The sequence below is a fragment of the Anomalospiza imberbis genome, chromosome 3 (assembly GCF_031753505.1).
Source record: "Anomalospiza imberbis isolate Cuckoo-Finch-1a 21T00152 chromosome 3, ASM3175350v1, whole genome shotgun sequence".
Lineage (NCBI taxonomy): Eukaryota > Metazoa > Chordata > Aves > Passeriformes > Viduidae > Anomalospiza > Anomalospiza imberbis.
The window spans coordinates 64,221,609-64,241,075 of NC_089683.1; the positions used below are offsets into that span (position 1 = coordinate 64,221,609).

The 19,467-nt window shown below is 46.3% G+C and overlaps 1 protein-coding gene across 1 annotated transcript; it reads left to right on the forward strand.

The window, feature by feature from the left end:
- Nucleotides 1-7,675: 7,675 nt before the first annotated feature.
- LOC137470940 (p53 apoptosis effector related to PMP-22-like) lies at nt 7,676-18,453 on the forward strand. The gene is made up of 3 exons (XM_068184803.1): nt 7,676-7,991; nt 15,133-15,276; nt 15,893-18,453. The coding sequence occupies exons 1-3, from the start codon at nt 7,781-7,783 to the stop codon at nt 16,126-16,128; spliced, it is 591 nt and encodes a 196-aa protein (XP_068040904.1). The 5' UTR covers nt 7,676-7,780; the 3' UTR covers nt 16,129-18,453.
- Nucleotides 18,454-19,467: the final 1,014 nt, after the last annotated feature.

Consider the following 19,467-nt stretch of genomic DNA (forward strand, 5'->3'; position numbering starts at 1 on the left):
GGATCCCATTCCCGATCCCAGCTCTCCCCAGGTGTTTCCTGCCCCAGGATCCCATTCCCGATCCCAGCTCTCCCCAGGTGTCTCTGGCCCAGGATCCCATTCCCGATCCCAGCTCTCCCCAGGTGTTTCCTGCCCCAGGATCCCATTCCCGATCCCAGCTCTCCCCAGGTGTCTCTGGCCCAGGATCCCATTCCCGATCCCAGCTCTCCCCAGGTGTTTCCTGCCCCAGGATCCCATTCCCGATCCCAGCTCTCCCCAGGTGTCTCTGGCCCAGGATCCCATTCCTGATCCCAGCTCTCCCCAGGTGTCTCTGGCCCAGGATCCCATTCCCGATCCCAGCTCTCCCCAGGTGTTTCCTGCCCCAGGATCCCATTCCCGATCCCAGCTCTCCCCAGGTGTCTCTGGCCCAGGATCCCATTCCCGATCCCAGCTCTCCCCAGGTGTTTCCTGCCCCAGGATCCCATTCCCGATCCCAGCTCTCCCCAGGTGTCTCTGGCCCAGGATCCCATTCCCGATCCCAGCTCTCCCCAGGTGTCTCTGGCCCAGGATCCCATTCCCGATCCCAGCTCTCCCCAGGTGTTTCCTGCCCCAGGATCCCATTCCCGATCCCAGCTCTCCCCAGGTGTTTCCTGCCCCAGGATCCCATTCCCGATCCCAGCTCTCCCCAGGTGTCTCTGGCCCAGGATCCCATTCCCGATCCCAGCTCTCCCCAGGTGTTTCCTGCCCCAGGATCCCATTCCCGATCCCAGCTCTCCCCAGGTGTCTCTGGCCCAGGATCCCATTCCCGATCCCAGCTCTCCCCAGGTGTTTCCTGCCCCAGGATCCCATTCCCGATCCCAGCTCTCCCCAGGTGTTTCCTGCCCCAGGATCCCATTCCCGATCCCAGCTCTCCCCAGGTGTCTCTGGCCCAGGATCCCATTCCCGATCCCAGCTCTCCCCAGGTGTTTCCTGCCCCAGGATCCCATTCCCGATCCCAGCTCTCCCCAGGTGTCTCTGGCCCAGGATCCCATTCCCGATCCCAGCTCTCCCCAGGTGTTTCCTGCCCCAGGATCCCATTCCCGATCCCAGCTCTCCCCAGGTGTCTCTGGCCCAGGATCCCATTCCCGATCCCAGCTCTCCCCAGGTGTTTCCTGCCCCAGGATCCCATTCCCGATCCCAGCTCTCCCCAGGTGTTTCCTGCCCCAGGATCCCATTCCCGATCCCAGCTCTCCCCAGGTGTCTCTGGCCCAGGATCCCATTCCCGATCCCAGCTCTCCCCAGGTGTCTCTGGCCCAGGATCCCATTCCCGATCCCAGCTCTCCCCAGGTGTTTCCTGCCCCAGGATCCCATTCCCGATCCCAGCTCTCCCCAGGTGTTTCCTGCCATCCCAGCTCTCCCCAGGTGTCTCTGGCCCAGGATCCCATTCCCGATCCCAGCTCTCCCCAGGTGTTTCCTGCCCCAGGATCCCATTCCCGATCCCAGCTCTCCCCAGGTGTCTCTGGCCCAGGATCCCATTCCCGATCCCAGCTCTCCCCAGGTGTTTCCGCCCCAGGATCCCATTCCCGATCCCAGCTCTCCCCAGGTGTCTCTGCCCCAGGATCCCATTCCCGATCCCAGCTCTCCCCAGGTGTTTCCTGCCCCAAGGATCCCATTCCCTATCCCAGCTCTCCCCAGGTGTCTCTGGCCCAGGATCCCATTCCCGATCCCAGCTCTCCCTAGGTGTTTCCTGCCCCAGGATCCCATTCCCTATCCCAGTTCTCCCCAGGTGTTTCCTGCCCCAGGATCCCATTCCCGATCCCAGCTCTCCCCAGGTGTCTCTGGCCCAGGATCCCATTCCCGATCCCAGCTCTCCCCAGGTGTTTCCTGCCCCAGGATCCCATTCCCGATCCCAGCTCTCCCCAGGTGTCTCTGGCCCAGGATCCCATTCCCGATCCCAGCTCTCCCCAGGTGTTTCCTGCCCCAGGATCCCATTCCCGATCCCAGCTCTCCCCAGGTGTCTCTGGCCCAGGATCCCATTCCCGATCCCAGCTCTCCCCAGGTGTTTCCTGCCCCAGGATCCCATTCCCGATCCCAGCTCTCCCCAGGTGTCTCTGCCCCAGGATCCCATTCCCGATCCCAGCTCTCCCCAGGTGTTTCCTGCCCCAGGATCCCATTCCCGATCCCAGCTCTCCCCAGGTGTCTCTGCCCCAGGATCCCATTCCCGATCCCAGCTCTCTCCAGGTGTTTCCTGCCCCAGGATCCCATTCCCGATCCCAGCTCTCCCCAGGTGTCTCTGGCCCAGGATCCCATTCCTGATCCCAGCTCTCCCCAGGTGTCTCTGGCCCAGGATCCCATTCCCGATCCCAGCTCTCCCCAGGTGTTTCCTGCCCCAGGATCCCATTCCCGATCCCAGCTCTCCCCAGGTGTCTCTGGCCCAGGATCCCATTCCCGATCCCAGCTCTCCCCAGGTGTTTCCTGCCCCAGGATCCCATTCCCGATCCCAGCTCTCCCCAGGTGTCTCTGGCCCAGGATCCCATTCCCGATCCCAGCTCTCCCCAGGTGTCTCTGGCCCAGGATCCCATTCCCGATCCCAGCTCTCCCCAGGTGTTTCCTGCCCCAGGATCCCATTCCCGATCCCAGCTCTCCCCAGGTGTCTCTGGCCCAGGATCCCATTCCCGATCCCAGCTCTCCCCAGGTGTTTCCTGCCCCAGGATCCCATTCCCGATCCCAGCTCTCCCCAGGTGTTTCTTGCCCCAGGATCCCATTCCCGATCCCAGCTCTCCCCAGGTGTTTCCTGCCCCAGGATCCCATTCCCGATCCCAGCTCTCCCCAGGTGTTTCCTGCCCCAGGATCCCATTCCCGATCCCAGCTCTCCCCAGGTGTCTCTGGCCCAGGATCCCATTCCCGATCCCAGCTCTCCCCAGGTGTTTCCTGCCCCAGGATCCCATTCCCGATCCCAGCTCTCCCCAGGTGTCTCTGGCCCAGGATCCCATTCCCGATCCCAGCTCTCCCCAGGTGTTTCCTGCCCCAGGATCCCATTCCCGATCCCAGCTCTCCCCAGGTGTCTCTGGCCCAGGATCCCATTCCCGATCCCAGCTCTCCCCAGGTGTTTCCTGCCCCAGGATCCCATTCCCGATCCCAGCTCTCCCCAGGTGTCTCTACCCCAGGATCCCATTCCCGATCCCAGCTCTCCCCAGGTGTTTCCTGCCCCCTGGCGGCAGAGGCGCCGCCGGCCCCGGCCCCGCCCCTGTGTCTCCAGACAGCCGCGGCTCTGTTTAAATAAGACATTGTCAGCGCAGCAGAAATCTCAGGTATGAAGGGGAGTTTAACCAAAGAAAGATTTCTAGTTTTGCATCTGATATTGCACAAATGTGATATTTTCCAAGACACATCTTCTCTTGATTTATCAGATGTGAATGTAAAAGTCAGAAGAAACACAAGCATACTGCTCTTCAAGAATTAATAAATCTTTGCAGTTCTTGAATAAACCAAAGTTTATCTTAAAAGAAAACAAAGTTAAAAGCCAGTAAAACCCTCTGGCCCCTCAACACAAGTACATAGTGTACCTTGGGTTTTCTTGGAGGGATTGTTCATGTAAATAGCCACTTTAGGAAAAAACGTTCACACACTGCACCAATCTCCCATTCCTACAGGAATAGTTCCCGAGTTAGCCAGGGGAATTGCTAGCATGTTTAACATCGCGCATGAAGATGGCCTGTTTGCAACCTTGGAAAAGGGCTTGTGAACAAAATAAAAATCAATAAGGAGATCAAGGTTGACACAGTTCTTTATTTGATGATTTCTTTTCTTACATTTTGGACATGCAAATGAGAGGATGAGACAAAGGAGGAAAAGTTGCAGCAACAAGTCCATAGAACTTAGTTGTCTGAAGACCCTCATTATTCTGTGGGTATGATCTAAGTGAGCCTGAGGCCTTTAGAGAGTTTTGGGGGAAAATCCCTGCCACCTGGGATTCTGCCATTTCCTTTACTAAAATGGAATTTCACCCAGTGCAACTTCAGGACAATAGAGAGACCTTTGCACAACCTAAATGTAGAAAACTGGAGTTAGCAAGCACACGTGCACCTTCACTAGTGTATGACAACCATAGGCACTGCATGCACAGAAGTAGGACTCTTTAATACCCTTTTATTTCTAAGATTTTAGGTCATCTCCGGCTGATGGAGTCACATGAGTTGTCCCTTGCAGGAATGAGAAAGGGTTAGTCACACCTCTGCAGGCTGAACTGTTGCCCCAGTATTTCCACGGGGCTTTTGTAGTAGGATCCACAGCACATCAATTGCAGAGAGCCAGCTTATTTCATCTATGCCAGCCATAGAGGAGTCTGTAATGTAAACTGAGTTCAGTTAAGGGCTACTAACAAGAGCTGGCCAGAAAAATTGTTTTCTTGTAAATTCACATAATGGCAGCTTTTGAGCACGCATGAGGAAATAGAAGTTAGATCTGGAAACACTGATGGAGTGGTTGTTGTGGGTTATACAAATTACATCCCATGCCTATCCTGTTTTATGGGTAGAGTGACTACCCTGTTTAGGTGATGTTAATTAGGTGGCTGTGATGCATGAAGAGAGATTAAGCAGAATTGGGGCACTTGGACATAGAGGAAAGTGAGCATAGGACGCTTCTGAAGGACAACACCCATGAATTACATAGGAATTGGATTTATAACAGATACTCAGTCTGCAGATTTTTTTTCTGATTTTTTTTTTTTTTTTTTAATCTGAGAGGTAAACAGGCTAGAAAAAAACAGCCATGTAAAACGGATAAAGGAAGGTACCCTATCCCTGAGGGGACTCTGCAGGGCAGAGGGATGCCCTTGGCACTGTGCTACCCACTATGTGTCCCACTCCCCTCCCCTCACCCCAAATACACTCTTGGCAACCAGCCTGCAGATTCCCGCTGGTGTATTTCAAAGCCCATGAGAGCCCAGCCATACCTGTCTGGGCTGGAGCTGATCCCTGCCCTTCTCTCAGTGCTACTTGGTTTTCTCTGATAGCTAGGTGAATGATTGCCAGCACCAGTAAATGATTTACTCCATGTAAAGCACTGCCTGCTAGAGAGGCATATCCCTTGTTACACTGCAGAGAAAAAATATTTCTATAGGGCCACAAAGCTCATGAAATTAATTTATTCTTTGCATAATAAATAAATAAAGGTAAGGGTAGTGGTGGTGAAAGAAGCTTATGATGCTTTTTAACATGGGCAAAGATAAAACTGGGGAAAGTGTTCTTATTTTCATTACTACAGAATATGTAGCTGTGTTCACAGCTGAAGATAATGTACATTTGTCAGTGCAGTTTGATCCAGAATGCCCAGCTACATTCAGGCAGGTTTGGTGTTAGGAGAGCAAACGTCCTGTTTTTTTTGTTATGTATTAGGGTATCTTTTCCTCATAATCAAAGCACTACTTGTTTTTCATGCCTGCATCATTGCAGCCCCACAGAGCTGACTCCTACCATCTGGTCTCTGGAAGATGTGGGTTATACAGCCCAGAGGTGAGAAAAGCTGCATATGTTGCTGGAGCTGCCTGTTTTGCTGCAGGAGGGACTGGTTTATTAGTTCGCTAGATCTCTTTGCTAATAAATCCAAGTATCATTGGGACTGAAGGCAGACAACTTCATGGACTGTGTTATAGGACCTCACTCATACAGAATGAAATCCTTGGTGAATTATCTTTTAACTTCAGCTGGATTTCCTAGTTGTTAAAAAGCCAAGAATTTAAGAAGAAAAGAGAAGATGGCATTTCTTTCTTCATGGCATCACTGGGAGTAGGAGGATAGCCATAGGCAACACAAGCCACTAATGCCAGAAGTGGGTTTGGAGGCTACCCTGAGAGCGTCTCATCACACCACTGTAGCATCTGGGCACTGAGGCACTCCAGGTGTAGGACAGCCTTGGGAAACCAAGTAATGCAATTACTAAAAATTGGAGCCAGCTCTATACTCCTGTCTGAACTGGGGGAACTCTCTCATTTTTGACCTTATAATGAAGACAGCACTTTCCTGAGGGGTGCATTTCATCAGTGGATGAAATTTGCTCTCACTTCTCTTCCAACAGCACTCTATTTCTGAAGAAACTACTTTCTGCAGAATTTCTGAAGAAAATACTTTCTGCATCTCCTTCTGAGGCGACTTGAGTACTAATAATGAGACTGCTGGAAAATCACTGCTTGGCACTGCACAAATGAAGTTTTGTTGTGTGACAAAAAGAGAGGATCATAGTGCCCAGTTCTGCCATTACTTCTCCGGCATGCAAAACCTGTGTGCTGATGACATAGGCTTGCAAGTAGTTCTGGCAAATTTTATTTACGGCTCTACTTCATTATGAATTTGAAATGATGTCTGAACAGTGGGAATGAAAACCAAAAGGATGTTGAGAGATCTGGTGAAACTCCACATGATTTGAGGTACCCTGCCTGAAATTTTTGCAACTTGCCTATAGTGATGTCATCTTATTGTTCTGATTTTAGCATCTCAATCCATTCCCTAATAGTTGCTAGCAATCAGTACTCTAATGAGGTTGACCATCACTCCTTACAGGACACCTCCCATGAATATCTTTTGAGGAATTGGCATTGGGCACCGTGACATAGCTGTGACAAAATCCCATTTGATGCAGTTCAGTAAGAACTCATATGCTCCCATTCTCAATGAAGCACATGTAATCCCTCTCACTCACTATTATTTTCAGTCCTTCAGATCTCAGAGATTTGTCTTCCTAATGTCTTCTTTGGTGAGGCCTCAGAAGCTGCTCCAGGACTCAATCAAATGTGTGTGAGCTGTGTGCCAAAACACAAGCTCCTCTAGTCCTGTCCTGGACACGTGCCTGCTCAGACAATGAATTTGATTTGATGCTCGGCAACGGAGTGACACAATGGGATATATAGATATCTTACTGTGGAGAAGTGCTTCTCCCATGACCAGAATTTTGGGTGTCCATTCATGCTATGTGATGGGCAAGCATTCATTTTGGTCATCAGGTATCTTGGGGTGCATTTCCAAACACAGAATGGGAAAGGATCAGGGTGGATGGGTCCTGACTACCGCTGCTGGGCTTTGTCCAGTGCCTAGAACAGCCTGCTTGGAAGCCAGAGCACAACTGCAATGAAACACTCATTAGACGGCCATTAGGAAACATGCATTTCTTTAATGCTGAGTGTGATGTGAAACAAATGATGGTTTCCTTGTTAATAATGTCATATTCCCATCCTCATATGACACCTTTCTTTAAGGTGTCTTTTTTTATCAACTGCAAAAGCAACTTTTTGCAAGCTTTTGGTACCTGAAGTGGCTAACACCATCACTATTATCAGTGTTAGACAACGCTGGTCGGTCTGTCCAGTGATCAGAGAGGAGGAGGATGATCTCCAGCCCCCATGAGGAAGGCAGGGCTCGTGGAACCCCGGGAACCGCAAGTTTTTTCGCTGCGGTCGCGTCTTTGCGGTGTCTGTGCCACGACGGCGGAGCGGGAGCGGGTGCGGGAGGGCGGCGGGCAGCCAGAGGAGAAGTGCGAGGGTGAGCCCGGGCGGGCCGAGCGAGGGGCCGGGGCCGAGCGGGGCTGGCGGGGCCGGGACGGGACGGGCTGGGCCCCGCTCCCTCCGCCGCTCTCCGCCGGCCTCACCGGTCGGGGCCGCCGGCGGCGGCAGGCTTAGTCAGAGGAATGTGGGTGGGACTCCCTCCTCCCCGGCGCCTTAAAGCCCCGCTCGGACCGGCACGCTCGCAGACTCCCGTCCCGGCCGAGCTTCCCGCCGCACCATACCCGCGACGCCCGGGCTCGCTGGGCGCGCCGCCGGCCGGGCACGATGGTGGTGTGCGGCCTCGCCTGCTGGAGGTGCAGGTGGCTTCTGCCCCTGCTGCTGGGCCTGGCTATCATCATGGGCATCATCGCCCTGGCGGGCCGGGGCTGGCTGGAGTCCGAGTCGGAGCCCTACGTGCAGCAAGCGTCGCTGTGGGAGAGCTGCACGCGGGGCGAGGAGGACCTCAACTGGAGCTGCGAGTCCCTGATGGACTACGGTGAGTCAGGAGCCTTCCGAGGGATCCGGGGCAGGAGGTGCCAAGGCTGTTGACCTCCCCTAACTGCTGTGGAGCAGCCGCTTTCTGGAATGGAGTATCCATGCTGTTTCGGGGCTTAAACCAGCTCTGAAACACAGGACTAGACTACTCCAGAGCGATCTTTTTTTAATCAGTACAACACTGAGAAGCCGTGGTGTCGATATTTTGGCTTTTTCTGAAGTTCTTTTAAAACCAAAATAAGATAGCAACTGCCTCCAAGCTGTCTGTCTGCTTCCCCTTGAACTCTCATCGGGCTGCAGTGCCATAGCCTTACCTGGCTGCTCCCTGCCTGTGCCGCTGGCTTCCCTGGTCGGATGGCGAGTGTGGAAACCTTCATGCAAGGTGTCCTATGCAGAACCACGCCTGGACAGTAATAAAATGGTATTTTCCCGACCCTTTGGGGGAAGAGAGCACCTTAATTTAACCCTCCTGGCCAAGGGAGTGCAGCTATTAAAATGCCTTCTGATCTTCAGCTTAAAATGGTCTCATGTGGGTTCACAGGCAGAAAAAAAAAAAAAAAAAAAAAAAAAAAAAAAAAAAAAGCTCTTTCCTTTGTACCTCTCTGTTGCACTGGGGACTAAATCAGGGATAAGTGTGCCTCTGTTTTAACTTGTTGAGCTGCTTCTGTATCTGGCATCGCCACTGTAACATTCTTACTGCACACTCTCAGTTCCTAGGTCTTTTGAGGGACTTTTTGTTTTATTGCTAGGACACGTGGGTCTGATTACATCTGCTTTTCCCTCAAACAAAATATTTCTGGACAAATAAGCAGACCCGCCTTAAGATCTTGGATGAGGGTTCTTCAGGGACTGGGGGGCTGGAAGGGTGTGTTTCAGCTGGGAGAGCTGGGACTGTTTCCCTGCGCAGATCCCTTGCTGCCTGAGCACGGCAGACTCATTTCCAGAAGCTTTTCATTGCAACATTCATGCACAAGCTAAATCCTGAATATACTGTAAGAGAAGTGGCTTTGTTTCTCAGCTGGGTGTTGACTTCGGGCTTTACTGAAGGTAGAAGAAATCTGGCTAGTGAGATGAAAATATCCACCTCCCCCATCAGACAGAGAAGAAAAGCTAGAGCAGAGTTGCTGAAATTTGCACTGCACAGGGAAAAAGTGCTAATACAGTACAGCCGCTGGAATTTGTTTTCTCCTGTAGTGACACGGCTTCACACGTCCCTGAGTACTGATGGGTGTGTGCTTTGCGTCAGCCCTCAGCATTGTGGGACAAAAGTAATTTTCTGCGGTTTTTTCCTAGTGAACAGGCTGACACAGAAGAACAGCATCTTTGACTTGTTTAAGCCTTGGCTTATTTAAGCCAAAACTTATTTAAAACTTTGGCTTATTTATATGAATTTGCCTTTTCTCAGATTTTCATAGCATCAATGCCACTGCCTACTCAAATAGTATTTACATCTAGAGACAGGATGTAACACATAAGTTCAGATTTGATTTGTTTTGTTTTCTTTTCTTCTATGCTAATGCAATTACTGTCAAAATAGGTGAGGGAATTTACAAAGGAAAAATGCCTAGCAGGCATTTATAGCACTGCTGCAGGAAAATAAAGGTTAACTAATTGAGATGCACAACTTGTCTTTTGCATACAATAATTGCTGTGCACTAACCATCCTGCACCTCTCCTGATGAAATTAAGACTTCAGAGTGGATCTCCATTAACAGAATGTACCATCAGACAAATTCTTAATTGAGCTGTGGCATGTGTATGAGGAAGAGGAAGAAAAAAAGCAGACGAGTCACTTATTTTAAATGAGGGGAAAGGGGCAGGAAAAGACAAACAAAGATTTGCAAATAGGAGTGTCTCCTAAACTGCATAGCTCCTTAATGCACATTTGCAAATACCACATGAGAGGGAAAAAGTGAAAGGGAAAAAGAAGAGTAGGATGTCATGTGGTAGGGAGGCAGGGAAGGGATTTTGTTTAGAGGTTCTGTACTAGTTTGTGTCTGGGAAGTGCCCTGGCTGGCAGTGTCTATGTATTATCAAAATGTTGCAATGCAGAAGTGCTGTAGTGCACTAGAATATGACTCAAGATGACTAAGTCTAGACCATTGCAGGATTTAACTGTTGACTGTGTGTTTAAAACATATCAGCAAGCCATCATCTATGACAAAGATTATTTGCACTGTGTAACTTGGAACGGATGATTGTCTTTATAGTGATGAGATTGTAAGCTTAGGAGCAATATTTATGGGTGGCTGCGCCCTCCTGGTTCTGAATGACTGGACCCAGCGACTTTGCTTTGAATTAACACTGTAAAGGATGGGCGTGTACATGTGCAGTAAAGGTAACCTCATTAGGTTAACTCCTTCTTATATCCCTAAGAGCCAGTTGTTATTCATTTAGTACGTACCAGCCAACAAAGAAAAAGGCAAGCAGTTTTCTGGATCCTTAGTAAGTGCCAGGAAAAAAAAAACAGGAGCCCAACCTTTGTGAATCATATTTCACTGGAGCTGTGCCACTGTACCTATGTCCCTAGAGGCATGGACTTTGATACCACAGATTATTGGTGAAACTGAGTGCATGTGGAGACTTTACTGAGGGGCCAGGTAAATAAAGGAGGAATGCTAGGTGTATGCTTACCTTTTCAATATACCTCTTTTCTTTTGTCTGATTTACAAATGCCAGGATGCATTCAAGACAAACTAACATCGTGTGTAGTGTCAGGCAAGTGCAGGCACTTAGGAAATCCTGATGGGAAAGGTGTAACAGTTGGCGTCCCTGCCTACCCTCAGAAAACACTTACTGCAACTTCCTGGTAAAAGATCCCCGTGAAATGTGCGGCTGGTGTCTCTGACAGTGCACTTTGCTGGGTCCTGAGCAGGCACACTTCTGCTGCTAACAATCCAGAGACTAAAAGTTGAAAATGTGTAAGATTGTGCCTCTCCTCAGCTCTCAACTGAAGCCAGGTTTATACTAGAAGGCTTGTATTTAATATTTTGGTAGTTTAGCAATTCCTTTTCCTGTACTCCTAAAGCCAAAACAGATTGTGATTCCCAGCGTTAATATCTCCAACCTGCCCTCCCAGCAAACCTTCGATTCTGGGGTCCTCTATGCTCTTGGTAGGTTTGCACATAGCTTCCTCTCACCAGTTATGCTACCACGGAAGTTTGCACATTATCTGAGAAAGAAAGTAGTGCTGACACTGCTGTTTTGCTTGCAGTCCACTGCTCTTTTATTACATCAAAAAAGGGAGATGTTTTTGGACATTCTGTGTAATGGGCTCTTGAGGCCAAACAAGGATTGCTACTGCCATTTACAGACACAAGAATATTACAGCTACATTGCAAAAACATGCCCAGTCTCTGCAGGTCATGATAAAAACTTCCATTTATTCACGAGCTTCATTCTGGAAGTGAATGATAAAATATAAGGGTCTTTTTAATTCAAATCCTGTAGCGGTTCATCTTCCTGCTAGACTATTTTCACAGCTCTTTTATTGATTTCTAAAGAGAAATCTAGATTTAAATATCTTACCCTGTAGAGATTCCACCTCCTCCCTGGTGAGGCTGAGGCATGGCCGAATGAAGTCAGGAAATACACTTAATGCTAAGGCACTGTTGCTTGCTTTCTTTTAATTTCATCATATTACTGGTGCTCGTCATTAACATTTAGTAATGATGACCCCTCCTAGTTATTTGCATGATAACATTTGCAGCTTAGTTCCTTCCCATAGTAATCATTAATGTAATGTAATGCTATGTAATAAAACTCCTAATCCTTCCTAATAATTACAGACCTTCTGAACAGTTGTTTTTTAATGTTCTTTCAACACCACCTCATAGATAAATACTTTTCTGCTGATTAGATGCAAAGAACTTGACTATTCTTTGAGGCCAAGCTGACCTGGAAACACTAATACCTCCAACTATTTCTCTGCTTTTCTGCTCTCCTGTTCTTCTGCCTTTCTATTTATGCAGCTCCAAATCACTGTGGTGTTCTTGGTTGATTTCGTAAACATACATCATATTTATGTTTATTTTGCACAAGAAATACTCTCTCTGACAAATTAATGGGTCTGTGAATTTTCTATTTTTATGGAGAAGCTTAAATTCTAGCTTAATATCTTATGATTACAAGGTAGTTTTGAGCATAAACCAGATAGAAACTGGGGCTAATCTGTCATTCTCTGACTGTGAGCAGGTCTCTCCAGCTCTTTTGACAGCAAACAGTGAGAGGGTAAACCTGCATCTCTCCCCTCCTGGCAGCTGGGAGCCTTAGGAGGAGGATCTTTCAGAAAGACAGGAGAGCTGGGTGCCTGTGGGGACTCAGTCAGCTCTCAGAAGCCTTTAGGAGGAAAAGGAGCTGGGAAAGCCTGACTTGATAGGTGTGAGGACGAGGGAGATCCTTCATGGAGAAGCAGCAATTTCAGTTTTGGCTCAGCACCAGCCCCTCTGGTGAAAAGTCTCCCTGTCGGTGGGGGTGGCAACAGGTCATGTGGATAAGGAACATCCCAGAGCTGCACTCTATGCTTGGGAAAGGTGCACCCTCCCACCCCAATTTCTCCCATCAGTCACTTATTAAAAGACTTATATATATACAAAATGTAAGAGAAATCTCAAAAATTAACCATAAGTCCTGTGATTCCCACAGGGGATCAAGTGTCTGGCTGACAGTTCAATGGCTGACTACACTCATCCAGCCCAGAGCACACCCATCTAGTGCTGTGGGCAGCACCTATGACTCAGTCTTATCAGGTCTTGTCAGCATCAACCTGCTGCTAAGTGCTGTTGGAAAAGATAATCCAGCTGAAGAAAGAGCAGAAGGTACTGGGTCACCAGCACTGAGCCCTGTCACACATGAGCACAAAGCTCACTGAGTTTCATGATGATGGTACCTACTGCTGCCTTGTTTCTGAAGACCTGAAGCAAAGCTGAGCTTGATATTAATCTTCCTGACAAGATATCTCCTGCAGCTATATGTGTTGTCATTTTTTAATTGCCAGAGACAAGAAAATAAATCCCTGTGAGCAGAGCCTGGGCTGACCTGTATCCAAAAGCATATTATGCTTCTAAAGACAGTACAGATTATATGAAAATGGCAGAGAGAGCACTGTGGCATTCTGCTTTGTACTCCTCCAGCTGTGTTTGTGTTGCACTAAACCTCAAGATGTCTAACGTGCAGGTGTATTTGAGTTTACAACTTATATTTTATCAAACAGATTCCAGATTTGTCTTCCTACATCTTGTCAGCATAAATAATGCATCTGAAAGGGAATATGCTATGGTAACTTAGTGTTCCTTCTTGTTATGCCTTTTTTTTTTTTTCTTAATAGGGCAAATATTGATAAAACCTTGCCTAAATCATCTAGTCTGAATGGGTATTCCTGGGCTGGCTGTGTGTAATGGTTACATATCCCTTTATATTAGTTATCACTAAAGAAATCCTATTGTGGAGACAATATTCAATACCTGTATTAGGTATGACAGAGAATATTTTGTATGAAAAGATTTTATCAAACCACTGACATAGCTCTTCTCTCCAGACACTCATCAGTCTCCTCCCCACTTCTTCCCCTCAGCATTCCCTCAGGGAAGGGGTATGAGACATGCACAACTAGTTGAAGAAGAAGAAATTTGAGAAGTTTTTACTGTCTTGAGTAGCCCCAGGAGGGGAAAGAATGACTTTTCCTTATCTTTTCAGTGTCAGTTTTATTGTCTTCAGGTAGCAGTGGTGCTGGTTGAGAGTTTTGGCAAAGATTTGGTTCATGGCTACCTGCTGTATTTTACTTTCACTGCTGGATTAGAGGAAAAAGAAACCAGTTCAAACAGATCTAATCAAAATAGCTGTAAAACAATGCTTTGCTTTCAGACTGCAAATTGCAGAAAAAGAATGGAGACTACAAAGAAAGCAAGGTGTCTCCAAAGTCACTTCAACTGTGTTGGAATGGACAACTATGATGAGAGATTTTTTTTTAATGTTCTGACCTAGATCTCACTGGCCTCTTTATTCCTACATTAGAGGGAGCTCAGGATCCAGCCCTACCTCTGTCTGAGTGTGTGAAAGTAGAAACCCACAATATGTAGATGTGGGAATTGAACTGTGATGACAGCTGACAGGAAAACAAAGCTCTAGCCAGTATGGTTTAGCCCTTGTGGACAGGTATCCTGCCTCCAGGGCAGGAACAACTTTGCTTGTAGTTGTTTGCACTGGGCTCACCTAAATTGCTTGGTTTCTGAAGAGGACAAGGTGTGTGAGGGCCTTTCCACAAGGCCATTTTACTGCCAAAGTAGAATCGCTGGCTGTTGCTCTAGGAGGTTTTCCTGCCATTGTTGCCTTGGCCCTGGCCTATGCCGGGTGAGTTCCGGATGCTGGTGCTGCTCCGTTGGAATACAGCTGCGCTTGCTTCATGCCTGAGCCTCTCCAGCATGCAGTAGCTTGACACTAAGTAGCTTGATACACCCTGTTCCAGCAAATGTCAAAGTAATGATTCAAAGAGGACTCATCAACTTTTACCTCAGATTTTGTTGTTTCTCCTCCACCTGCTACATTTTAGCTGTGAATAGATACTTATTTTCAAGAACTTTCTTTTTGTCGTCTTTTCAGCTATTGCAGGTTTGCTTCTTTTTGGTCATGCTTATTTTGCTCCACATGCCCTATTCTTGTCGTAAACAAACAAGTTTTATGCAGACAGCACTATTATTTCCCAGCAGTTATCTCCTGTGGTGGTACCCTCTTGTCTGCTTTCACACTTCTCTGTGCATGGAAGTGCTTTTGTAAACTTGAATATCAAACAGGAGCTGTAATGATAAAGGGCACTGTCAGCAGTTGTGTGCCCTATCTGCTTAGACATCTGTGTGTGTCTTATAGATACAGTGTTTGAAGGTATTATCTCTCTTCTGTGCTGCACTCTGTCCCCCTTTTCAGCCAGACAAGTTAGCAGGCAGGGTTACCTGTGCTGCTCCAGCAGTGACGGTGCCCCCCTGCTCTGCACCTGTGTGCTTTGCAGGCATTCAGTGTTGCTTTGACATAAGGACATGCTTCTTACAGTAAAGGGTTTCAATAAAAAATAATTAAAGAAAATGAAAGAGCTGCAAAGACCTAGTGGAGAGTACTGTTGTGTGTAATACCTTTCTTGTTTTCTCTTCAAGGGTGGGGGAGAGCAGCAGCTGCCACATACCTCGTTGGCTTTGTGATCCTGGTCATCTGTTTTGCCCTTGCAGTCATCGCGTTCTCTATCGAGATCCTCCGCTTCAACTTTGTGCGAGGAATTGGAGGCCTGCTCTTTGTTGTTGGTAAGGCTGGGCACAAAGACGAGGTTATTTTAGATGTGAAACAGGCATTAGCAGAAAAACATGCTAGATGGAGCCTCCCTTATGAAATTAGCTTTGTCTGGTTTATGACTCATTTTCATGGGGAACAAGGGAAGGCTGAGTTGTGCTCTGAAAGCATAATGAGTAGGGGAGCTTCAGTGGCCTTTGTCAGTTTTCACTTTCCCAAGAGCAATTTATGGGGACACCCAAGACCTTTGACCCTGCATGTCACATGCTAAGACTTAAGAGCTGTGGGTGCTTCCCACCTTTCTGATGGGAGGAGGAGGAATGGGGCTCTGGAAGGTAAGAGGCTTGGCAAGGTTCCCGGTGCTGGCTGTGGAACAGGGCTGGTCATGGCATGCAGGTATGTGCCTTAGCAACCTGGCAATGGCAGTTGAGGTGCCGCAGCCACATAGGCATGGGGATTTGCTTGGGACAGAAGTCACATACCTCTGTAACAATGCAGATGTGATTGCAGGTCTGAAGCTAATCCTTACATATCTTAAGTATGCACTTATCTCCAGGTACCTTTTCTTAATGGGAACCGTAATATGTTCACTGTATCTTACTCCTGGTTTTCTTTCTTTTGTCTCTCCAGCTGCATTCCAGATCATTGGCTTGGTCATTTACCCAGTGAAATTCACAGAAGACATTCCACTGACAGGAGATAACATGTTCAGCTGGGCCTATGGTTTTGGCTGGGCCAGCACTGTTGTTGTAATAGGTTGTGCTTTCTTCTTCTGCTGCCTCCCCAACTGGGAAGATGAAGTCCTGGGAAACATCAAGCCTACCTATTACTACTCCTCCCCAGAGAGAGCACCATACTTAAATTGAAAGCTTAAGTCCAAGTACAGTCAACTGTCAAAACAGAGGAGCACCTCTGATGTACATTTAGTGTGACTGTAGGAGACTAAAAAAACTCACCTTATTTTGCCAGTGTATTTCTTACTGTGCCTGGCAATAAATTAGGAAAACCATTGGCATCTTAAACCAAATAGCTTTTATCCAAAGTATTATTTACATATTCTCATGTCAATTCAGTTTGGGTGGTTTACTTGCTCCTTCCCCTCCCAATTAATTGAGTCATCCTTATTTTATTCAAATATTTTCTTATGAATATAGATGATAGTGTTTCAAGTGTAGAAAGGAAAAGGACAGATTTTAAACAACCCATTAGTGGGTCCTGCGAGATAGATTGGTTTTTTCACCTCTGACAAAATTGCTTTAAATGGAGTTAGGAAAAAACACAGCGTTCCAAGGAATACTTTTTGTTCTGTCAAAGTCAGTCCCAAGGAAGAAACTTCTGTGATACTATCACAGTCACCTGCTGCCTAAAAATCTTTTCTCATTCCTGTTACTGGACTGTTGTTGACTATTAGCTATTTGAATAAAGGGGAAAATAAAATTAAAATTTATTTTCCACCAATTGGTGCTGTCGGACAAGGTCTCCTCCAAAGCATGGAGCTGGTGTGTATAAGAGTGGCTAATGTAGCATTGGTGGGTCTGTGGTCACAGTAGGACTTGTGATGGAATCACATATATATGTTGTAATGGATTCAGATGCTAAACTACATACATTTTTACATGGTATATGAGGGATGCTGATTTAGAAAGTATCTTTGAGCAGAAACATAAACTATTCTATTTGTCTACCTTTGTAAAGTTGCAGTGTTTTAATTATCAGTGTGCTTTGAAGGGAAGTTTTAGCATAAGGTGTTTAAAAACCTCCAAAAGTTTCTAACACTGTAGGTACCTCAGAGTTTAGTGAACTTGGGCTGCTTTGTGAGTGAGTAGGGGTAGCAGGTAGAAATAGAAAGGCAGTTCTGTGAGCAATTTACATATGTAAACTTCATACAGACATCAGTGTTGGAGTAATCTGGCTGGCTCCTCATTTGTGTTTCTGCAGCTAGCAATTCCAAATAAGTATTCCAGCGAGGTGTAGCCATGTCTGTGTTGGTCATGGACCTCCAGCATCTTACAGCAGATTTAATTATGGTCTATAATCTTTGTCAGGGCTTTGTTCAGCTGGGGAAGAAGGAAGAAGTTAATTTTTTGAACTCCTCTTCCAGCTATGGAGGAAGTAGCTTTAGCAAAGACAGACTGAGGAGGATATAGGTGGGGTGGAAAGCAAATGCTGCATGTTGCTCTGTGTTATTTCTTACTTTCATGAACCTGGTACTTAGGAGAGGGTGTGTGGGTATGTGTATTCATGCCCATGTACAAGATAGAACTTAGAAAGCATCCAACAGAATGTAAGGCTAAAGTAATTTACAACTGATCTTTTGCAATGCCCTGTATTTCTTGTATTATATATTGTATAGCTTTCCATTTTGTAACACCTTTTTCAATTTGAAATTGCTATATATTTCATGTGATCTGTTTTAGAGAGGCCAGGTGATTCCTGAAGGTCCCTTCTAGGCCTGTGTTTTATAACTTTACAGAGCATAAATGTTGGCAGACTTCAGAACTGTGTTTTGAGCTCAGTTGTGGCATATTCAATCAATTGTATTTATGATTCTTGCCAAATATGAGAGTTCTGTGGCAAACATGTCCTTTAATATATTTTTTCCCTTTTCTGTACAGTACTGGCTGGTAGGGAATACTGTGTAGACTTTATCATTAAAGTAATGATAGTACCTACTTCTAGTGAATTCAAAAGACAGCAGAGAATCTTAAGTCAGGAAAACCCTTGCACAACTAAAGCTGAAAAGGAGAAGAAACTGCAAGAAAATGGACACCTTTCCTAATGACAGGGAGGATGGTATGGTAATATGGTAATCAGGATTAGCATAATTTACGTCTTTTGTGTGCTTTTTTAATAACTTGTCAGAAGAGGACTAATGTAAAATAAACTTGGCTCTGAATGTACTGGGAGGGGTAGAAGCATAACCAGCATGTTACACAACTTCGATGTTCCAGAGAAAGCTATTGCAAAAAGTTATTAATTACTTTCAAGTGATATTAATGTATGTGACACTCATTTCAAATGTGGTGGCTTAATTAAAAACATTTTAACTGACAGTTGTAGAAACTTGGTGGTGTTTGTGGTTAGTGGATTAATTTCATAAAATCAAACAAATAAGCCATTCTTTCCTTCTCTTAGCTTGAGTATCAGTATCCATAAAATGTCAGGTTAATAAAATGAAGTTAAAGACCTCATGTCCAGGAGGCAACAACTTCATTTTCCAGTCAAATAAGCTTCAGAATACACTGCAAAACATGTCTGTGTGCTTTTATTGAAGTGCCAGGTATAGAATGTTCTTTCCTAAGTCAAAACCTCTTAAGTGCATCACAGATAAGGGGGAACTCTAAACATTTTAAATACACAACAGTCTACAGGAGGTCTCTCGTGTGGGAAGTCCGTTCTTTATCAAAACTGTTCCAAGTGCCTTTCCTACAATGATCAAGAAATTTAAATAGTGAAAAAAGATGGTGTACTCACCTGCTATTTTCAGTAGAAGGCTGCACTTCTCCCATAATTAGAAACCTTCCCAATTCTAACCTCAATTTATACATGGCGCATATTATAACGCTGTTATAGTGACTTTTTTTAAAGAGAGAAAATCAGTCAGTCACTGCTGTCTTACACCAGCCTGTGGCTTCTGATTTCTAGAAATACAGGTTCATCATTCTCCTGTTTATTTCTTTTTTTATCTGTCCTCTTCCCTAAATATCTTAACTTTAAAATTAATTTACTACCCTGGATTCTGGTGCCTTGCATGTGGTTTTTTTTGGGCTTTGGTTCCACGTATCCCCCTTTTTAATTACTTCTAATTTTAAATAAACAAATAGGAAAAATATTTTGGTTCCTTTTAGATTTTCCTAAATGCCCTCAAGATAATTGCAGGGTTTCTATACTGCCCTTCTTTCGACAGGAAGAAAATTTGTACTCCTGTTTACCTACCAGTCTGTATTAAGCTGCAACCTAAATCTGTGCTCACTAAAATCACCTGAATATCTCCAGTGAGCTTCAGGCTGCAGGGTTGCTCCTTCTAATTCAGTTTGTGAGAAGAGAGAGCAGTTCAGGGGAATCTGAGCACGCTTGGCCCTTGTCTCAGGAGAAGTTATGAGCAATCAAAAATGTGCATGACTGAGTGCTAGGGAAGACTAATTGACCTGAATGGGATGATTAATGCTTAAATCTCATGGATATGGGAAACAGCTGCCACACCC

What these genes read in the sequence shown, in the direction of transcription:
- LOC137470940 (XM_068184803.1), top strand. Translation starts at nt 7,781, where the DNA reads ATGGTGGTGTGCGGCCTCGCCTGCTGGAGGTGCAGGTGGCTTCTGCCC. An exon ending in CGAGTCCCTGATGGACTACG is followed by an intron (nt 7,992 to 15,132) that starts GTGAGTCAGGAG and finishes TTTCTCTTCAAG; the next exon opens with GGTGGGGGAGAGCAGCAGCT. An exon ending in AGGCCTGCTCTTTGTTGTTG is followed by an intron (nt 15,277 to 15,892) that starts GTAAGGCTGGGC and finishes TTGTCTCTCCAG; the next exon opens with CTGCATTCCAGATCATTGGC.